The sequence below is a fragment of the Plectrocnemia conspersa genome, unplaced genomic scaffold, assembly GCF_051122295.1.
Source record: "Plectrocnemia conspersa isolate PC_06_02 unplaced genomic scaffold, ASM5112229v1 ptg000003l, whole genome shotgun sequence".
NCBI lineage: Eukaryota > Metazoa > Arthropoda > Insecta > Trichoptera > Polycentropodidae > Plectrocnemia > Plectrocnemia conspersa.
In genome coordinates this window covers 20,625,447-20,644,312 of record NW_028277167.1, presented here as the reverse complement: position 1 = coordinate 20,644,312, position 18,866 = coordinate 20,625,447, and the positions used below count along the sequence as shown (strand labels likewise).

Here is an 18,866-nt window from a genome sequence, read left to right as displayed (position 1 = left end):
TCTTAAATCAAAAATCAATACATAATAGTGGCGTTCTATTAAATTCGCAGCAATTTTATTTGGATTTAGGTGTGAATTTTATTTTTACGACTTTAGACTACATTTTATTAATATGATTAAAATAAAAAATTGAAAAATAAGACAATAAAATATTATCATTACTCTTTATCTTTAATGATAAATATATATTAATTAACGTATCATATATAATCGATAAATATACTACATTTTAGTCAGATCAGCATATCAATGGCTTTAATGATAAATTGACATTTTTGAGTGAAAATTTTTATTCAAAATTCTACTTTTGAGTGAAAATGTCTTAATAGTACTAGTCTGATACAAATAATTATCAAAAAGTATCACTGAAAGGAAACTGATAAATAAATATATTGTAGATCATATTATTGCATCTATTTTTATCCTTTCGTTAAATTTGATTATGTAATTAGCCAATTTATACTCGAGACCATTGATATATAATACTTGAATTGTGTAAAAAATACATTTCTTGTGCTTATTTTATTTTCAACACATTACGGTTCGCTATTTTCACTGAGTGTTAAATGTATATATTTATTTTTTTGTATTTTTCACACTACCAAAATAATTATAAATCTCTTGATAGAAGTTTAATTCTTTATTACGCTCGCAGATATTTTTAAAAGCTTAAGTTACATTAACATTTAACCCTCGAATACGCTTGTCACGCGAAAACGCGTGAATGGACCGTAATGTGTTTGGCTAATTTAACTCGTGATTAAACAAAATCAGAAAGTCAAAATGATTGTTCAGCTCTGGACCCTTATTGTATATTTTATATGTAGATAATAATACAATAATATGTTTTCTAATTTAATAGTTAAAATGTGTTTTTAAAAAATATCAAAAATATACTGTGACAGTGCATCAACTATGTGTGAATATTGAACTATTTGAGATAATAGTGAATAGTGTCCAAAATGAGTATAAACAGGAGCACGAGCATGGACGATGACAGCCGAAACGATATCGATGGATATTCCTCGGAAACTACAACATCTGAATCTTCTCTTAACATCTCTAACGACGGCGACGATAGGTACATTGCTTATAAAATGCTGTAAATAATCTGGTCTAAACCGCCCGAGAGTCGCGAAGGTCAAATAAGAAATAAATAGCATCGAATGAAAGTCGTAAAATTGTCAAAGGTCATTGTGATATGTTAACCATTGACATGGCACATGGAGTGCGATGACATGACTAGCTGCGTGCCAACGACACTTATGATCATTTGTGTTGGTGTAGGCGAATTGACAAGCTTACTATTAACGACGCATTTTGCTTTAGCTAAATAGTAAAAATATTATAAATAAATGTTTCCTGACATTTTATACTGTGAAGTTTGAAATTTAGCTTTAATACCTAATTTTGTGTATAAATAAACCAATTTTCTATATTTATTACACATGGATTCATGATACAAAGAATATTCGAAATGTGAAGTAAGGAAATCATTATTATTTTATTTTTATTTCAACGTTTAAAACACTTCTTGACATTCTTAATGAACCATATACGCTTTTATATATATATTTTAATAAGTTGATCAGTAACGACGGATGGCCATTCCCTTCTTTATCATAAACATTGGAATCACTGTACTATTTTGTTAAATACTGCGTCTTAATACCACCAATGCCATAAAAAGAAACAAGTACCACATCAGTTTTACGTTTCGCACAAAATGATTAGCAATTGACACGGCCATTTTAATCACAACGTCCCAGTTCTAACTTCTCGTTAGCTCTATTGGAAACTGACATTGAAACCTACCGATTAAAAAATACTTTCATTGTATTTTTACTTACAAAATATCCGTCATCCGTAATTAAATTTAAAAAGTAATAATCAAATAATATATATTTATGAACTGCTCGAATATATTGTTGTATTTTACAAAAATAAATCTTGTACTGATACGATTTTTACTATGTATATTATATTATTATATGGTGGTCTTTTTGTTACAACAATATACTTGACTCACTGCATTTCGCCACCGCAGCATAGCAGCAATTTATTATGTCTTTATTGATCGATTGTTAACAGGAATAAGCGACGCAATTGTATCCATTGATAAAATAGCACACTTACAACAAAATTGCATACTGTAAATCGTAATTTATTTATATATACTAATAACCCCAACAGTTTAATTTATACACTTTGTGCTTTCTTGTTATTGGGGGTCATTTTTAAGCATTATGTTTGGTTTATGTTATTATATACCGAAAAAGGGTTCTTACAATATTCTAATACATAATTTAATAATCAAAAATGCCCCTGAATAACACGAAAGTATTACATGAGAATATCATTCTAAACTTTGTAGCTGCTACATATGTATTTATTTCAAGAACATTAATGTTACTAATTTTCACTTAAAAATGATCACAGCGTTTATATTTACATTTAATGTTTGATTACTTTAACTAAAATAAATTTAAAAAAAAAACAGATTTTTTGGGAAAAACATAATTTTTAACTTTTTTAAACTAAACACTAGATCTGCCAACCATTTTACTTTTGTAATTTTGTTCTTCACCGTTCATTGTTTGTTGTTACTAAAAATGTTATCAAAATCAATATCATCGTATTAAGCCATTTTATTATTAACTCACGCCCCCGCTATATGCGCCGGTGCTACGATATATGCACTGACTTCTACATTCATTCCACCTCAAAAAAAATACATTATATGCAGTTATATTTTTTATGATTTGTTCCTAAAGGCGCAGTTTGAGAATCGCTCGACACTTGCGTTCAACATTCGCTGTTCAAAGTATAAAAAAATCGCTTATCTTATATCGCTATTTACGCGCCATGCCTACCTAATATGTCGATCGATCGAAATATTACTGTCATTCGTACAAAAGCCAAATATTATTTGCTTTTAAAAAATTTTAATTAAAAAAATGATTATTTCTTTATTAATTCATTAGCTTTAATATTTAATCCATTCCTTCCGATTAATACATTTATAAAAAAACATAGTTTTGCCTACGTATACACAAAAGATGGATTGTCCGATTTTCATGTGACTTTCTCCATTGTTTTGCATATTCTAAAACGGTTTTACGAAATGAAATTATTATATTATTAAATAAGGTATATGTTAGATCTACTACAGAATTTTATTAATTTACTAATTTCACATTTATGTAAAGTTAAAAATACTAAATTAATTGATGAACATATTTAGTTGAGTTTAAGACCGTTTATAGTTTAATAATACGAGGTAAATGATAGTATTTTTAAATAATATACCAAAAAAAATATTCTTATGACAGAAAACAAGGCCTTACATTGACAAAAAGTAATTATACTTTACTATATGTACATATATATATATAATATATAATATATTCAAGAGGTAAATATATAAAACCAATTATTTCAGCAGTTTTTATATACATATAAATGGTGTCATTAGATATACGTGTTTGACTTTCACACGTACACCTGAATAAACTATTTAATATTAATGTTTTATATAATGCGTAGTATGAATTTATCCTCTTTAAAACATATGGAATAATAATGTCTGTTAATTATTAAAAATAAGGCTTACAGTTTTTTATTATACAACAAAGTCTTATTCACATAAGCAATGTTACCTGTGATATGAAAACGTTCAATTCAATTACATGAAAAAGTGCAATGCTATGATACATCAAATCATATTTTATTTCTTAAGAAATGCTTTAAAAATACCCAAAGATTGTTTCATTTGAATAAGATAATAAATCTCAACTTTATTAATGATGACCATATTGTTTCTTTTCAGAAATGGTAAAAATTCGTGGCCGTCGAATGATGGTGCGGGGGGCAACGAGGGGCCACTGGCGGCGCCGCCCTCCAGCTCCAAAGCGCGGCAGAAGAAATTCAATAGACATTTTCCACAAGCCGCACAAGACGAGCGTGTGTTAAACTGTATGTATAAAACTCAGCTACTGTCAAGGCCAAATAAGATATATATTATATATTCTTCTTTATTTTCAGATTATTCATGTGCATTAGTCGGTGACATATTGCTACAGGGACATTTATACATTACTAAGAATTATTTTGCCTTCTATTCTAACGTTTTCGGTTACGTTACAAAGGTAAGCATTATCATAACTCATGTGAACTATTTATTATGATTTATATCAACACTTATGTTTGCATTGCAGTTGTTGATTCCCACCGCAACTGTGTTACGAGTTAGTAAGGAAAAAATGGCACGCATCATTCCCAACGCCGTCGGTGTAACAACTTTGGAAGACAAACACGTCTTCGGAAGCCTACTGTCTCGTGATACTACTTATAAGCTCATGACTCAAGTGTGGAAAGCTTCACCAGTTTCGATACCTGCGAACTTGCCAATAGATCCGGTAAATCAATATTAAATATATTTTCATTATTAAGTCGTACTAAGAAAACTCCATAGGACAGAGCTGCAACTAAATACAATTTCGGGTCAACTTATAGACTTCTGCAAGAACTTTCTTAAAAGCTATAAGATTATTATAAATATAAAACGCTGTATTTAGATTAGAAAGTTTTTCTTCTCAATGGAAGGTGGCACAAATAATCACGAAGAAAACCCCAAGAAAGGTATGTTCATATAAATCCTTTGAAAAATTCTTCATGAGTAGACTGAAACCATTACTGAATAAAAACAAGCTAAATCCTGATTATGAATATGAATAAAAAAGTAAAACATAATAGAAACTCTCTAGTAATTATTATTTTATTCCAAACTCAGTAAAGTCAAAGTAAATGAAGAAAAATATCACTACATCTTTCTTTAAGGCAGCGTCAAGGGACTAACCCTGTATTTAATATATTCCCACTACAATAGCCACAATCGTGGATGATATAGCTCTTCTTACATCGCATCGAAATATCTTCAATAGAGCTCAGTAATGTTTATCAATAGGAGAAAAAATTGGCTATTCGTTAAGTTAAACAATGAAAATATTTCACAACTTATATGGTGGTATGGACAAAATGAAAACAACTGAGAACACATGTATAGAATTTAAATCTGAGGTACAACCAAAATTTAAAATCAAAAACATTGAGATGCAAACGAGAAGCTTCATGTATGAGATATCTTCGTGCGAGGATTGTGAAAGAAGAGATAAAAAATAATCTCAATTTACAGTCAAAAATTATTTTTACTTATTAATTATGTTCTTAATCTCAATTATGATAATATAATAAGACCTTTAGAATCAAGATCATTTTTTAATAATGTCAATCATTATGTTTCTCAGTGCCCATTGGAACCATCTGAAATATCTGACTCTTCATGCGGCAGCCAAGATGACGGCGAAGAGAGCAACGACGTCAAAGGTTCTCGATTAACACCTCCCGTGCATCCGAGACGTACACCTTCACCTAAAGGCAATTTAGCCGAAACCAAAAATTCACCCATACCTGGAGACGAAGCACCTAGTGAGAACTCTAACATCAAATCTATCAAACTCACAACGGAAACCGACAAGATTATACCAAACGGTAATAACACACAATCTATCTTTACTTTTTATATAATAAACAGATCCTTGACATATTTTTACACACCCTCAATAGTGATTTCAACGAGTGTTATTCGTAAACCAACAGCGGCGGTGATTCTCTCTCAGAATGGATCAACACTCCTTCGTGCGAGCAAGAGAAAAAAGTCATCATCGGACGGCACAATGTCTTCTATACTGAACGTCTTATTCAATCATTCCACCTTACTGGTTGTGGCGACCATATTGTTAGTTTTATTGTTCTTCTCCGCCGGATTCCTGCTTTACAGGATTGGAATAGTCAGCGACAAACTAGGCAATCATTTTGCAGTAGATGTAAGTATTTTTACTACCTAGAAAATATGCTTTTTAATTTAAAAATAAATAATATTCAGTTTTAAGAACTATTTACAAGGGTGAGTCAAATAAAAACCTATAATTTATTGAACAAAAAATAACCAGTGCTTAGAAAAAAGTGCATTGGTAATCCTACAATAAAATATTTTGGCTGATTGATTTTTTTGTCAAACACGAACCTCTTTTCTCTTATAAGTTGTTTGAAAGACACAATGCATATCTTGAATCACTACAACCTTTGAATGAACATTGCTGGAAGACCACATTGTTTGACCAGATCAAAGATTATTCTTGAGGAGATCTAAGTGTATTGTGCTGGTAACAGTTTCCTCTTATGCATATAGTGCTCTGAAATTTCTCATCGTTCACTTCAAAAAAGAGTAAGGATAATCTTTTCTGCAGATTTTTGTGTGTAAAATTTCGTCGCGTTAACCTAGATCTCATCCCCAGTAACAAATATTATCATAAAACCATCACCATCTGCTTTGTCGTTCTTAGTTGATAGGTGCGCTATACACCTTGCAGATATTTTATGTAACTTCAGAACTTTATGGACGATGTAGTATAGTGATCCATAACTAATATTCATTGTTACTTGGTGATTTTCCTTAACGGTGCCTTCAACTGCTGCAATTGAATCTGACGATAAATAGTAATACAAGCTAAATTAGCATACCTGACCTAATCGAGAAGAGTGCAACAGAACTAATGCCAATTCAAAGCTTTTTAGTCTATTTGTACACTTGATGGAGAGACAAACGTGTATTATGTACCTTCGTTCATCAATAAGTCTCAAAAGACTTCACACAATAACAAAACGCTGCTCAATTTTGGTATATGTTGCAAGGGTTTAAACTACTACGATATCTTCATGTTGTATGCCTGATTCGTACTGCCACCTATTAGCCACTCTTCAAACTATATGTAATAATGTTACTAATTTTTAGGACAATAGAGCAATGTTTTGAATTTTATCCCCCCTTTTAATGTTCACCTTTGACTCGCCCTCGTATAAGATAGAACTTGTTTTTTTTCAATATTTAGTCATTTATTTCAGTAACCTAACATTTTTATGTTATTATATAACTCTATTTATTTTACAGAATGACATGTTATTTTTAAAGCGAGGTGATGATTTTTATAGTGAAATATTAAAATGGCAATCGCAGCTTCATTCCAAATCTGCTGTACAAGTTCACGATTTTTTAAATTCCAATCTTGAACAAATAGCTAAAGTAAGTTATTTTTTTAATAATTACATTGTAACGATAGTTGATAATTGTTGAAATTAAATGTTCATGATAATTACAGGTTCGTCAATCTTTGGAAATGCTGTCGACCCTCATAGGTGGAGTCACAAGCGACAATTCCAGGTTTACCGGTGACCAAAATAGTGATAATAAATTGGATAGTGATACAAGAGAGACTGTAGGCATGAGTCGATCTTCGAACGTAGTGAAAAGTTAGCATAATAATCGAATGTAACTATTATTTATTCTGATGATGATCGCGTAACCGAACGCGTAAAGACATCAACGACGATTGTTTACTTGCCAAATTTTGTTTAGTTAGTCGTTGCTTTTACTTGATCTGATTACGTAGTCGGTTACGCCTATATTGAAATTCAGTATTTGTTCCTATTGGTGACACAGCCAAATTGTTGTTACTAGCAGAGGATGTAGTTAGAAATGATAGTAGATACAAAAAATATTAAATATATACATACATAATATATACATTGTATAATATAAACGTTATTATTATTATTAATACTGTGCATTATTATAAGAGAAAAATATCCATTACTGATTTGATGTGTTGTGTTTTGTTTTGTAACTGTATTTTTATTTTTTTAATGTTGATCGTTTACGATTGCTTTACACCAAAGTTGAACTTTGTACGTACGTTACTTGTGAAATCTTAAATGATATTTTTTTCTCAATAGCTATGATTAAGATGATCACTTTGAAAGTATTCTGATCTCAAGATGCTAGCAAAATTAGGATTTCATGTTAAAAAATCAATGGCAGCAATATCCAGTTTTTCTATTTTAGTCTAAAAGTCCAAAAACCAATATCAAGCATTTTTGTTATTGCCATTTTTTACTTTCACAAAGTACTTATTTTTGAGCTTGCTGGACATATTATACTTAAACTTTAACACTATACAGGTTGTCATATGTAGTGAAATAGTAAACCACATCAGTCAGAGCTTCAAAGAAGCAATACACGATGCCAACACTCCAATTCAACACACAGGCGAGTGACATCACCATATGTACATATATATTCTACATTATACTTTTTAATCTTTGCAGCTGTAATGATAAAGAATTATTTATTAGGTTTATCAGTTAAGATAAAGTCTACTTTGATATTAATATTATTTTTAACGCCACTTTTATCGACATTGTGACTATATTCGTATTTTAGAGGTTGCTATATTTGAAAGAAAAAAACATTTTTTGGTCCATTTTATACTTTCAAAACGATCACCTTTATTTTCATATGTATAATATATATATATATATATATATATAGCTGACATTATATATATTAAGAGTCATTGATTTTTTTAATAAAAAAGTAAAAATGAAATTAAAGAGCATATGTGAAACATTATTACATATACGTATGGTGTAGGTTATACATATATAGATATAGGTACTAAGCGTTCATTATGTGATTTAGTTTCAATTCTGTACGTTATAGTTAGTTAAGAGTAAAAAGAAAAATATATTGAAAGTTACGATAGTTGACCGGTGTTTATAGCTGGCGTACGAGTAATTGAAATTCAATTATAGTGATTATAATGTAATATATATTAAAACAAATCGATTGCCTAATTGACAACAAGGAGTATACTGTTTGAGAATTCTATTCTTAAAATATATATATATTATTATAAACGATGTAGGTTAAAGTTCGATCGGCGTATAAGTCGAGTTTTAATTAATCAATTGATATATAATATATAAATATAAAGTAAATAAAAATATTTTTCACTAAACTATCAAAGTGATATATTGATTATTTTAACTTACATTATATATTTTATAAATTTGTGAAGCGTTTACTTTTTTGGAATTGAAACAATTCATGTCAATTTGTAAAAGTGAATACGACTCATTGTTGTAATGGTCATCCTGCCTCAAATTATGGAATATTTTGTAATATTTTACAAGGGTTGTTTTTATACGTTGAATGTTAAATAGTACCTTTTGTATCGAATGTATTTTTTTCTCACTAGAACACGAAAGACATATCCTGACTGTCCAATATCTAATTATTGACATATCTTGTTGATATTTGTTTCGCCAGTTTGATGTCACTGTACATTATAGTTTAAAATTGTAAATTTTTGTTATGATGGCCTAAATTTACGTTGATCGCATTTTCATACCATTGAAAGTACTTGTAACAGTTGACTTTTTGAAACAGTATTAAGAAATTATATCCATAATAGATTATAGTACGAACCTGAAGTATTTAATCGTTTCGACGCAAATGTAGATGCTTTGTTAGTTTAGCGCCGGGCTAAATTCATTTTACAAATGCATTTAGAATTTCGAGTTTTGGCCTATTATATACCGACACAACCTGAGCATTGTTTTGCCATAATATATATATATATATATATATATATATATATATATATATATATATATATATATATATATATATATATATATATATATATATATATATATATATATATATATATATATATATATATATATATATATATATATATATATATATATATATATATATATATATATATATATATATATATATATATATATATATATATATATATATATATATATATATATATATATATATATATATATATATATATATATATATATATATATATATATATATATATATATATATATATATATATATATATATATATATATATATAAAAATAGAAAATAAATAAACGCAAACATTGTTTAATATTTTGCATATATTCTAATTTTACTATGTTTAAAAAATGGTATTACGGCAAAACACATTGTTCAGAGTTCGAAAGGAATTACATTATATCAACTCTTCGTTTCAGCCCACGAGCGAGAGACATTCTTTGAGGTCTGATCAGTGTGGTTTGTCATGCTACTATAAATGTTTTTACATTACTTATATTATTTAATGGAATTGGTTTGTACAGTTTCAATGTTATTGTATCACATGGTTACCGTTAAAAATGATACATCTCTAAAAAAGACATTATTTGGTAGCTGTGTGGCGTTAAATCGGAGTAGTTTTAGCTCTAAGACCATTCCTGTTCATACAAGTACCCTGTGATAAAATTATACTTCTTACCATATTGTGCATATATATTTTTAATTATTAAAAATCGGTGCATAATTTTATTTATAAGTGTGTGTATGTGTACATATAAATATATTTTGTAAATAGACCATTTTTCGTTTGTGACATTTACATCATCTCACGTTGAAGCTTATAACTATTTACGTTGTTATATGATAGTGTAATTGTTATGTGTTGGTAATGTAAGAATGGGCAAACTGCAAACGATGGCAATGGTTGTGTAAACTTATTTGTTATGTCGGAAAGTGTTTAAAGCTTAGCGTTTCATTTATTTATTGCCTTGTTATAAATATATTCATAAAAAATGCACATGAAAAATGTTTATTATATATATGTATATCTATATAACAATCGTTTGATCGTCAGTATGAAAGTGAAACTCTTCCTGTTAATTTATATTCGAGGTTAAATCTTAAGTTTTTCTTTTTTAATATTACTTTTTATTGTAAATTTATATTATTTATTTTATACTTTGTGACGAACCGTATTTGTTTTTGAATCACAGTGCCTTAGGTATTAGAAATTGTGACTTCTACACATTCGGTTTATTTTGTTATACCCGGTGTGTTTTTATTTGTTTTTGAGAATTATAAAATGCTTTGTTGAGCACTTTTATTTTTCAATATGTACAACAAACACATACAAATTTAATGCGGAACATCTACAAGCTTATCAGTCATGAAAAATATAATTATTAACAAATAATCTACATATTTAATTTTACACCTTTATCAATATAATTTTAATAAAAGTTTTTAAATATATAAATCCTTCAATCCCTCATCTTATAATAATATTCCCCATCATACAAAGAATGACAATGATATACTGTGTGTATTAGGTTCACATGCCGTATGAGGAACAATCTAAAATAATTGTTTTTATTCTTCTATAAATCTTCAATTTAAGTGGCAATATTTACAAATTTGGAGCTCCATAACTCTTTACTCGTTAAACCTACCAATTGTATTTAAAAAGTGCTCGTGTCAATATCAAACGGAGAAAATTTAATTAGTTGGCTTTTGCAATCTTGGCTTGTCGGCATTTTTGCAATGTCGGCTTGGCTTTTGCAAGATTCCCTAATATTTAATATTGCTGTCCCAAAATAATCAGTACTAATGAGGGCATTTCTTTTTTGGTTATATTTACACAATTCTTCGAATTGAATCAAGGATCACTTCTCTCTAAATCTTTAACGAAAAGGAACAATTTATTTTCGAATGACATCACTTCCTCGAGCATCGAAAACGTAGTGCAAAGAGACATTTTATAAGTGCTCTATATCTTATCTTGTACAATTAGCAATAGTGTCAATACACTATTGCTAATTGTACAAAATAAACAAAAATATTTGGTTAAGTCATATGTAGTGTCGGTGTTTTCTACTTGCTTCTTTGTTTATTTAGGGACTTGAGTATTACAAGAGCAATAATTGCAAAATGTGTTCATTTCGGATCATGTTCTGTAACTAGTATCTCAGTGTGATTTTTCTTACAAAAGATTTTTTTTTGTATCTGTCTTACTTTCTAAAGATGAATACAATCAAGAGCATATTCGTCATTTATACTTTTTTTATTTCTGTAAAGGAAAAGACCCGAAAAAGAATACTCAAAAGATTTGCGGAGTGTACGGTCAAGATGCAGTGATCATTCACACTTGTTTTCGGTAGTTTAAAGAATTTGTGATTGAGATTTTAAGGTGATAATTAAAAAAAAGATAGCGTTCGGCGATAATCAGTTAAAGGTAAAACATAACCCGTGATTAGCAACTCTTAGATAGTTGTGCAGATGGAATCATCACAAAGTAGTGTGGTAAGAGCTCTTAGTTCACTTTAGCCAATCAAATAAAATTGTAGTGCCTTTAAATGAATTTAATATGTATATCAACATAATCTATAAATAATCAAGAAAAAAACTAACTGAAGGTTTTCTGAAAGAAATTAAAAGGGTTGTTTTTAGATTGTATAAAATGAACAACAAGATATATGTATACGTTTGAACATTTTATTCAATTGTTAACAAATATAATAAATTATACATTCTACAATTATAAAATAGAACCACATGTTAATCTCACACATTTGTCAATGGCATCAATCACATAGTTATAAACAAATACTGTATATAATACAATCGCCAAAGTTATACGTAATAATCTAATTGAAAGGCAAAAATTGACTATAAACATTTTTCTCCATTCCAATATATCAAAAAATCACTACTACACACACCGCATTCGATCAAATTACAAATTCAGCGTTGGTAACTAAATTAGCAATAGTTTATAATAAAAACAGCACTTTGTGCCAGATGAAATAATGTAAAATTCACTACTTATAAATATGTTTAGAGTGTTTGTTAAATTTATGATATATAGGATTTAACAAAAAAAAGTAACATTTTAACTAAAACTATGAATTAGTATTTTTAATAATACCTTTGGCAAATTGCGCGAAAACGGTTAAGTATCTTTGATAATACGTAATGGTATCGATTTAAATTTGTACTGAAAATCATATTGTAAAAAATATGAAATGAGGATAACAACGCAACTTCCGATGATCGATTTTAAACGTCCAATTACAATCACTAATTTTAACATCAAATATTGTCAAGTGATTATCAGGTAGACCCTCGAAAACGAGGACGATACATAGATAACAAATTATAATTGTACATTGTTCAAATATAAATAAATACAATAAAATCGTTTCTAATTTAGCTTAGGATGCTTCGATCTTCTTAATGATCTCGTTTGTGAACTCGGAACACTTGGCGCTGCCGCCCAAATCACCCGTTAGGAACTTTCCTTCTTTGATCGTGGCGAAGCATGCTTTTTCGATTACATCTGCGTGCGTAATCAGCTTCATGTGCCTAAGCATCATCACGGCCGACAACAACAAAGCGGTTGGATTGGCCAAGTCTTTGCCGGCGATGTCAGGTGCCGTTCCGTGTACCTGAAGCAAATATAAATATTATAAGAGCATGAGTATCAGCGTAATAGTAGCAGCTGTGTAAATATTTACGGATTCGAAGAGCGCTCCATTGAGACCGATGTTTCCTGATGGCGTCAAACCCAAACCGCCTACTAGACCGGCGCACATGTCTGACATAATGTCACCGTACAAGTTTGGCATCACCTAAAATCGACATAAAGTTGTATAGCAAACATGGACTTTGATCAGACTTATTATAATAGTAATAAATAAATACCAAAACATCATATTTGCTCGGATCTTGCACCATGTTCAAGCACACTGTATCCAAATACTTTTCTTCAAACTTAATATCCGGATACTTTTCGGCCATTTCACGACAGCATCTCAAAAAAAGACCGTCGGACATTCGCCTGAAATTCATCAAATTGTAAGTGATATCTTTTTAATATGTCGATGTAGATAAAAATAACATCACTCACATAATGTTCGCTTTGTGGACAGCCGTGACTTTTGATCGACCTACAGCCCGGGTGTATTCGAAGGCGAACTCGGCTACGCGCTTTGATGCGTCTTCGGTGATAAGCTTAATTGACTGTACGACTCCATCTACGATTTCGTGCTCAATACCAGAATACTCTCCTTCTGTGTTCTCGCGAATGGTTACTACGTCCACGTTATCGTATAAAGTTTTATATCTGCAAAAAGAATATTTGATTAATAATTAAACTTTTAACGTGACAAATGGGACTGTAAAATTGTGCTTTAAATGTGGCTCAGCGTAATAATAATTGTATGGACTGCAAATAAAATTCCATGCGACGATCTGATTCCAAAAAGACAATGCCCTTTTTCATACTTCGCGAAAAATAAGGGGTTGGCGATTTAGACTAAATTCAATAGAGCATTTCTGATACACTTTTTAAAAAAATTGGTTGCCCATAAAACTGCAAATCATAAGTTAAGCTGCAGCAAAATTTGTTCATCAGGACAATCTGTAACTCCAAAAGATATAATAGAAAGATGGGCAAACTATGTGAAATTGAGATTAACAGTGATTGTGATTTACAATCATTGTTGGAACAACATCAAATACGAGACACATGATTAAAGATAGTATTATCTTAAATCTGGAGGTTTTAAATGAGTTTAGTTTATCTTGAATCAAACCGATCTAAAGGCAGTTGATGTGATTCAGAAAAAAAATATCAAGACAAAGACAATATCAAAAATGTGCCTCCAAATATTTTGGACATCGTCAATTTGAAGCGACTAGTTGTGGTGGGAAATTTGCTCAATCATGATAGAAGATTTAATATAATTGAAATACCCTTCTATACTCCTGCATGGACGCACATTTGCGTATAAACTAAACTCTTTCCTAAGAGCGAGATTCAAGGAACGATGACCCTTTCCAATGGGAGTCATCAAAGGTCCTTTGAGGCCAATTTTGTTTCTGTTGACCGAGTCGATGGCGGCTTGGGGAATACCAAATTTGCCATCGGGTCCCTGAAAATATTAACAATGCAATTAATACAGAGCATAAGTGTTAATGATATTGTGATATTGAATATGAACAAAGCAAAATTCTTACTCTGACAGGCGTGACGTCTACGGACTCCCAATCGATTGGCACGTTAGCGGAAGCGAAGATCTTCTGCACTGCCGCCGATATTTCAGGACCGATTCCATCTCCCGGTATGAGAGTGCATTTAGTCAATCCTGAGCTGTACGCTCGGAAAGATGTACGCAGGGAGGTCTGTAATTATAAAAAATATAAAAATTGTGTAATAAAATATTATAAGGAAGCAATTATAGTACAATAACGATTATGTAATTAGTACGTTTATGATAATTGGATAAACATTGATTATACACTATCGCCTTGCTTGAACTTGTATGGCATAATTGACATTACCAAGAACAATAAACTATTTACATAATACTTCATGAATCATTTGATTCATGAATATAAAAAGCTCTCCAAAATTTTTTCAGTATATGCCTGTAAATCATAAAAACACGGAAGTTTTTATCTACATAAAAATAACTATAATTTTTGTACATTCACTATCTTTGTCAAATTTTTTTTCATTAATCTTAGTGTTCGAGTAATAACTGCTCAAATAAGATGTGTCAGTGATATTTCAAATATTTAAAAGATCTTTGGTTTACAGATTTTATCCAATGTTTAGATATTATTTAAGAAACTCTTTTTTTTCTATTTAAGATCGTCAAAATTTGTCTTGATTTTGGATTTAATTGATTTTGTGAAGAGAAATATATGCAAAATATTGACCATCTAAAACTATAGTTAAAAACTTTATTTACAGTCCTGGACATAATAACGGAACATATTTTAAATATAAACTTTCATATCAAAATATTTGTAGCAAGTAGTTTGACGCTTTTTATCTCGATTACTCATTGATTAAAAGGAATCGCAGTTTTAATGGCGAAAAAGGGTTAAAGAACGAATATAATTATATTTGATTCGCAAGTACCGTAGATGAATTATTGTTTACCTCAATGGCTATGAATTCCACCATAAATGGTGAGCAGGACTAAGAAGTTGCAAAGCTCTATCTAAGTTTTTAGAATTTGCGCTATAGCTCCGGTAAGCCGGAGACTATTTTGTGCATTGTTCTGTTTAGTTGATAGTATGCCAAAAAGTGTTTAGCTATAATTAAACAAAAAAAAACTTTGTTTTCTCGAATTATCAATATTAAAAAATTCCCCTCTACTTTGGCTAGAATAATACGAAAAAAGCTGTAATATATGTTTTTGGACCTCTGTGAAGGAAACTAAAATTAAAATACAGTTCTATGCTTTAATCATCTATTCAAGGATAAGCAGTAAAATAACATGGTTCTGGTGAAAGATAGCAAAGAAACGCCTTTAAAACTCTAAAAAAAACTAAAAAAAAAATATAGTAGTAACATTTTTGAATTATAGAGAAATTAAGTTTCCATAAAAAGACAAGAATATCACATATTGTGTAAAGATTTTTGCTTTTTTGGTAAAATCTCAAGATACTAATAAAGAAAATTAAATGAAAGAATGAATTAATCAATAAGATTTTTGGGAATAAAAATACATCTACTTTATAGTTCAATCTTGTCTAGCCTGGGTTGCCAAATTATCTCTTTTGAAGAGAAGATCACTTATTTTTTTATGTTTTTCTCTAAGACAATTCAATCCTTAATTCCGAGAAATATTTTTAAAAACTCTCGATTTTAGTTAATATTTTTTATCAGAAACAAATAAAAGGAAGCTAATATTGCTATTATAAGAAATATTTTAAGAGTTCTTTTTCAGGTGAAAATTAATATTCAAGTACTGAATTGCAGATATGCTAAAGTAATTATTAATTTCTTAAGGAATTTCAAGCGAGATTCTGTAGCATTATATTTTTTAAACTTTTGTCTTCAAATGAAGACATTTCTTCAGGCATCGATACATTTTGCAGAGATCTATACTAAATATAGTAATTTTAAATCAGTATATGTAAATATATGAATAAGTTTATATATCAGAAACACTATATAAAATTCAATTAGTTCTGATTTTTTTTAATATCAGAATCAATATTTTCTAAAGCAACCTTTTTTACACTAAAGTTAATACCATCGAATGATTTATCTGCAGGAATATTCTTCGTATTTAAATTCTGTGTCTATCTTATTTTTTATAATTAATCTAATAATGAAGAATGTGAATTTAAAAAAATAGTTGATAAGTAACTGCATTACAATTACTCCTTAAAGTCCATATGTATTTTTTTATTTATATTTTTAAAAAATGTTCCTAATCATATAAAGTACTTATTAATTTATTTATCTTCTACATATGATTTTTTTTTTATTACGATTAATAATCATTTTATGGATTAAAACAAACATATATTACATCAATTGCGTTGTAAAGAAATAATGTTCATAGATAAGCTGTGTTACATACTTCAAGGTTAGGAATATACATTATGTATCAATTGAGACACTTATATGATACAAGAAAAAAATATATTTTATGTAACATATACATATATCAAATGAATTGATTTGGAACAAAACTGCGTTACATTTGAGTCAGATTATACGATTTAAAGGGATACAGAAGCGTAGATCTTTTAATAGATGAAACATTCTCAATGTGAAGCGTTTGCATAATAGCAGAGGGGTGATGGGAGGGGGGTGAATTTCTAGAAGCAAAATGTAAAGGATTGAAATGCAATTAAGTCAGAAAGGGCGCAGGTTCTTTACCAGGGGAGTTAATAGACGATTCGCCATTGAGCTGAATTAGGGTGAAGGCTGCTCGAGCTCGACCTGTAACTCGGTGTTACCAGCCGCGACGCCGAGATGGCAGCTGAGAAAAAATCAAGTATGGCAACACTCGAACGTCAAATTTGCGCAAGCAAAATTAAAATCAATAAAAATGTTTGCTGTAAACAAGCACGTATGTATATATAATAAATATTTAAATGCCTGATTGAAAAAAATAACTTTTTTGCAGATAAACTAATAAACTATAAAAACGCAGGAGCGTATTATAAAATTATACAATTTAAATAATATTATTATAATAATTAAAAATAAATCAAATTTATGTGTTTTTTAATTGTATACTTATTTATTTAAATTACTAAGCTTATTAATTTAAAAGTAATTTATATTTCTTTTATCTTGTTTCTTTCCAGCGCACACAACTCTCCGATAACCAAATATTTCTAAAACAATTGACACTGATGATCATTAATTAAGTATGTAGACTGTTTATCTATACTTCAAGTTTATCTATAAAAACGGATGGCCGTCTACTCTTTTCTTCATTATAAACATCACTCCGTATTACATTAAATTCAGGTAACACTTCATCTGTTCAAATTTTGTATGTACTTATTTAATGTTTGCTCCTGGAGTGGATACAAGCCCCCAGAGACGTCATTTGGGAGGGGAGGTGCGCATGTAGAGACATTTGGTTATAAAAAATGCATATCATTTAATATTATACTATGAATCGTAATGAAATCTAAATTTTAAAAAAACGACCACTGACTGGCCAAGTTATACCCCCCCCCTCTACTGGTAAAAGTTAAAATAACTTCCCTGATTCTAAACCAAAAATTCTCGGGTGTATCTAACGTATATTTGTATCGTATGCTTTAGAACTAATAGTAGGGGCGTAAACCCAAACTTGCCATCTCCTTCTCAATTATGAATCATGATGAAATGGATAGAACTCTCGAACTGACTCTGTTAACGCAAATATAATATAGTGAAAATATCATTTAACTGATAGAAGCTAGTGAAAGTATGTATATGCTGCTGTTAAACGTAAATGAAACGCAATTTACTGTAGAAACCCAAACATAACCTAAACAAATTAATTAAATCCACCTTGACCTAATGAGAGTTCTTAAATTAAATATAGTTTTTTAACTTTCATTATGTTAAATTTGGATTTGGTTTCATTCTTTTTTTTAATTGTAGTATTTTTTCTAATGCTGTGACATTATAATTATGTGAATATCTGATCATATGGAATATCTCTATAAGATCCTCTGATTGTGAGCAAATACAGTTCTACTAATATTAGTGAAATTAAAAATTAATGATTTGATACGTTTTAACTGACCAAGTTAGTGAAATTAAATTTATATTAGTGATAATATAAATTCACTGGTAA

At 29.5% G+C, this 18,866-nt stretch overlaps 2 protein-coding genes across 15 annotated transcripts in view; one reads left to right on the top strand and one right to left on the bottom strand.

The window, feature by feature from the left end:
* The window catches only part of LOC148236904 (uncharacterized), a 90,306-nt gene extending 80,762 nt beyond the window's left edge, over positions 1-9,544 (top strand). For 8 of the 14 annotated variants that reach the window (XM_088181898.1, XM_088181907.1, XM_088181901.1 and 5 more), the window contains 7 exons: positions 3,830-3,975; positions 4,045-4,148; positions 4,218-4,418; positions 5,307-5,550; positions 5,626-5,885; positions 7,010-7,141; positions 7,218-9,544. In XM_088181898.1, the coding sequence (XP_088038024.1) occupies positions 3,830-3,975; positions 4,045-4,148; positions 4,218-4,418; positions 5,307-5,550; positions 5,626-5,885; positions 7,010-7,141; positions 7,218-7,373 (1,243 nt within the window). In that variant the 3' untranslated portion in view covers positions 7,374-9,544. Of the gene's footprint in view, positions 1-862; positions 1,082-3,829; positions 3,976-4,044; positions 4,149-4,217; positions 4,419-5,306; positions 5,551-5,625; positions 5,886-7,009; positions 7,142-7,217 lie in introns of all 14 variants that reach the window. The other 6 variants (XM_088181910.1, XM_088181909.1, XM_088181908.1 and 3 more) reach the window with 3 other exon arrangements.
* Positions 9,545-12,231: 2,687 nt separating this feature from the next.
* On the bottom strand, positions 12,232-17,533 carry Idh3a (isocitrate dehydrogenase [NAD] subunit alpha, mitochondrial). The gene is made up of 7 exons (XM_088181897.1): positions 17,444-17,533; positions 14,776-14,940; positions 14,512-14,690; positions 13,664-13,879; positions 13,459-13,594; positions 13,272-13,385; positions 12,232-13,202 (listed from the first exon to the last, which is right to left on the bottom strand). The coding sequence occupies exons 1-7, from the start codon at positions 17,468-17,470 to the stop codon at positions 12,969-12,971; spliced, it is 1,071 nt and encodes a 356-aa protein (XP_088038023.1). The 5' UTR covers positions 17,471-17,533; the 3' UTR covers positions 12,232-12,968.
* Positions 17,534-18,866: the final 1,333 nt, after the last annotated feature.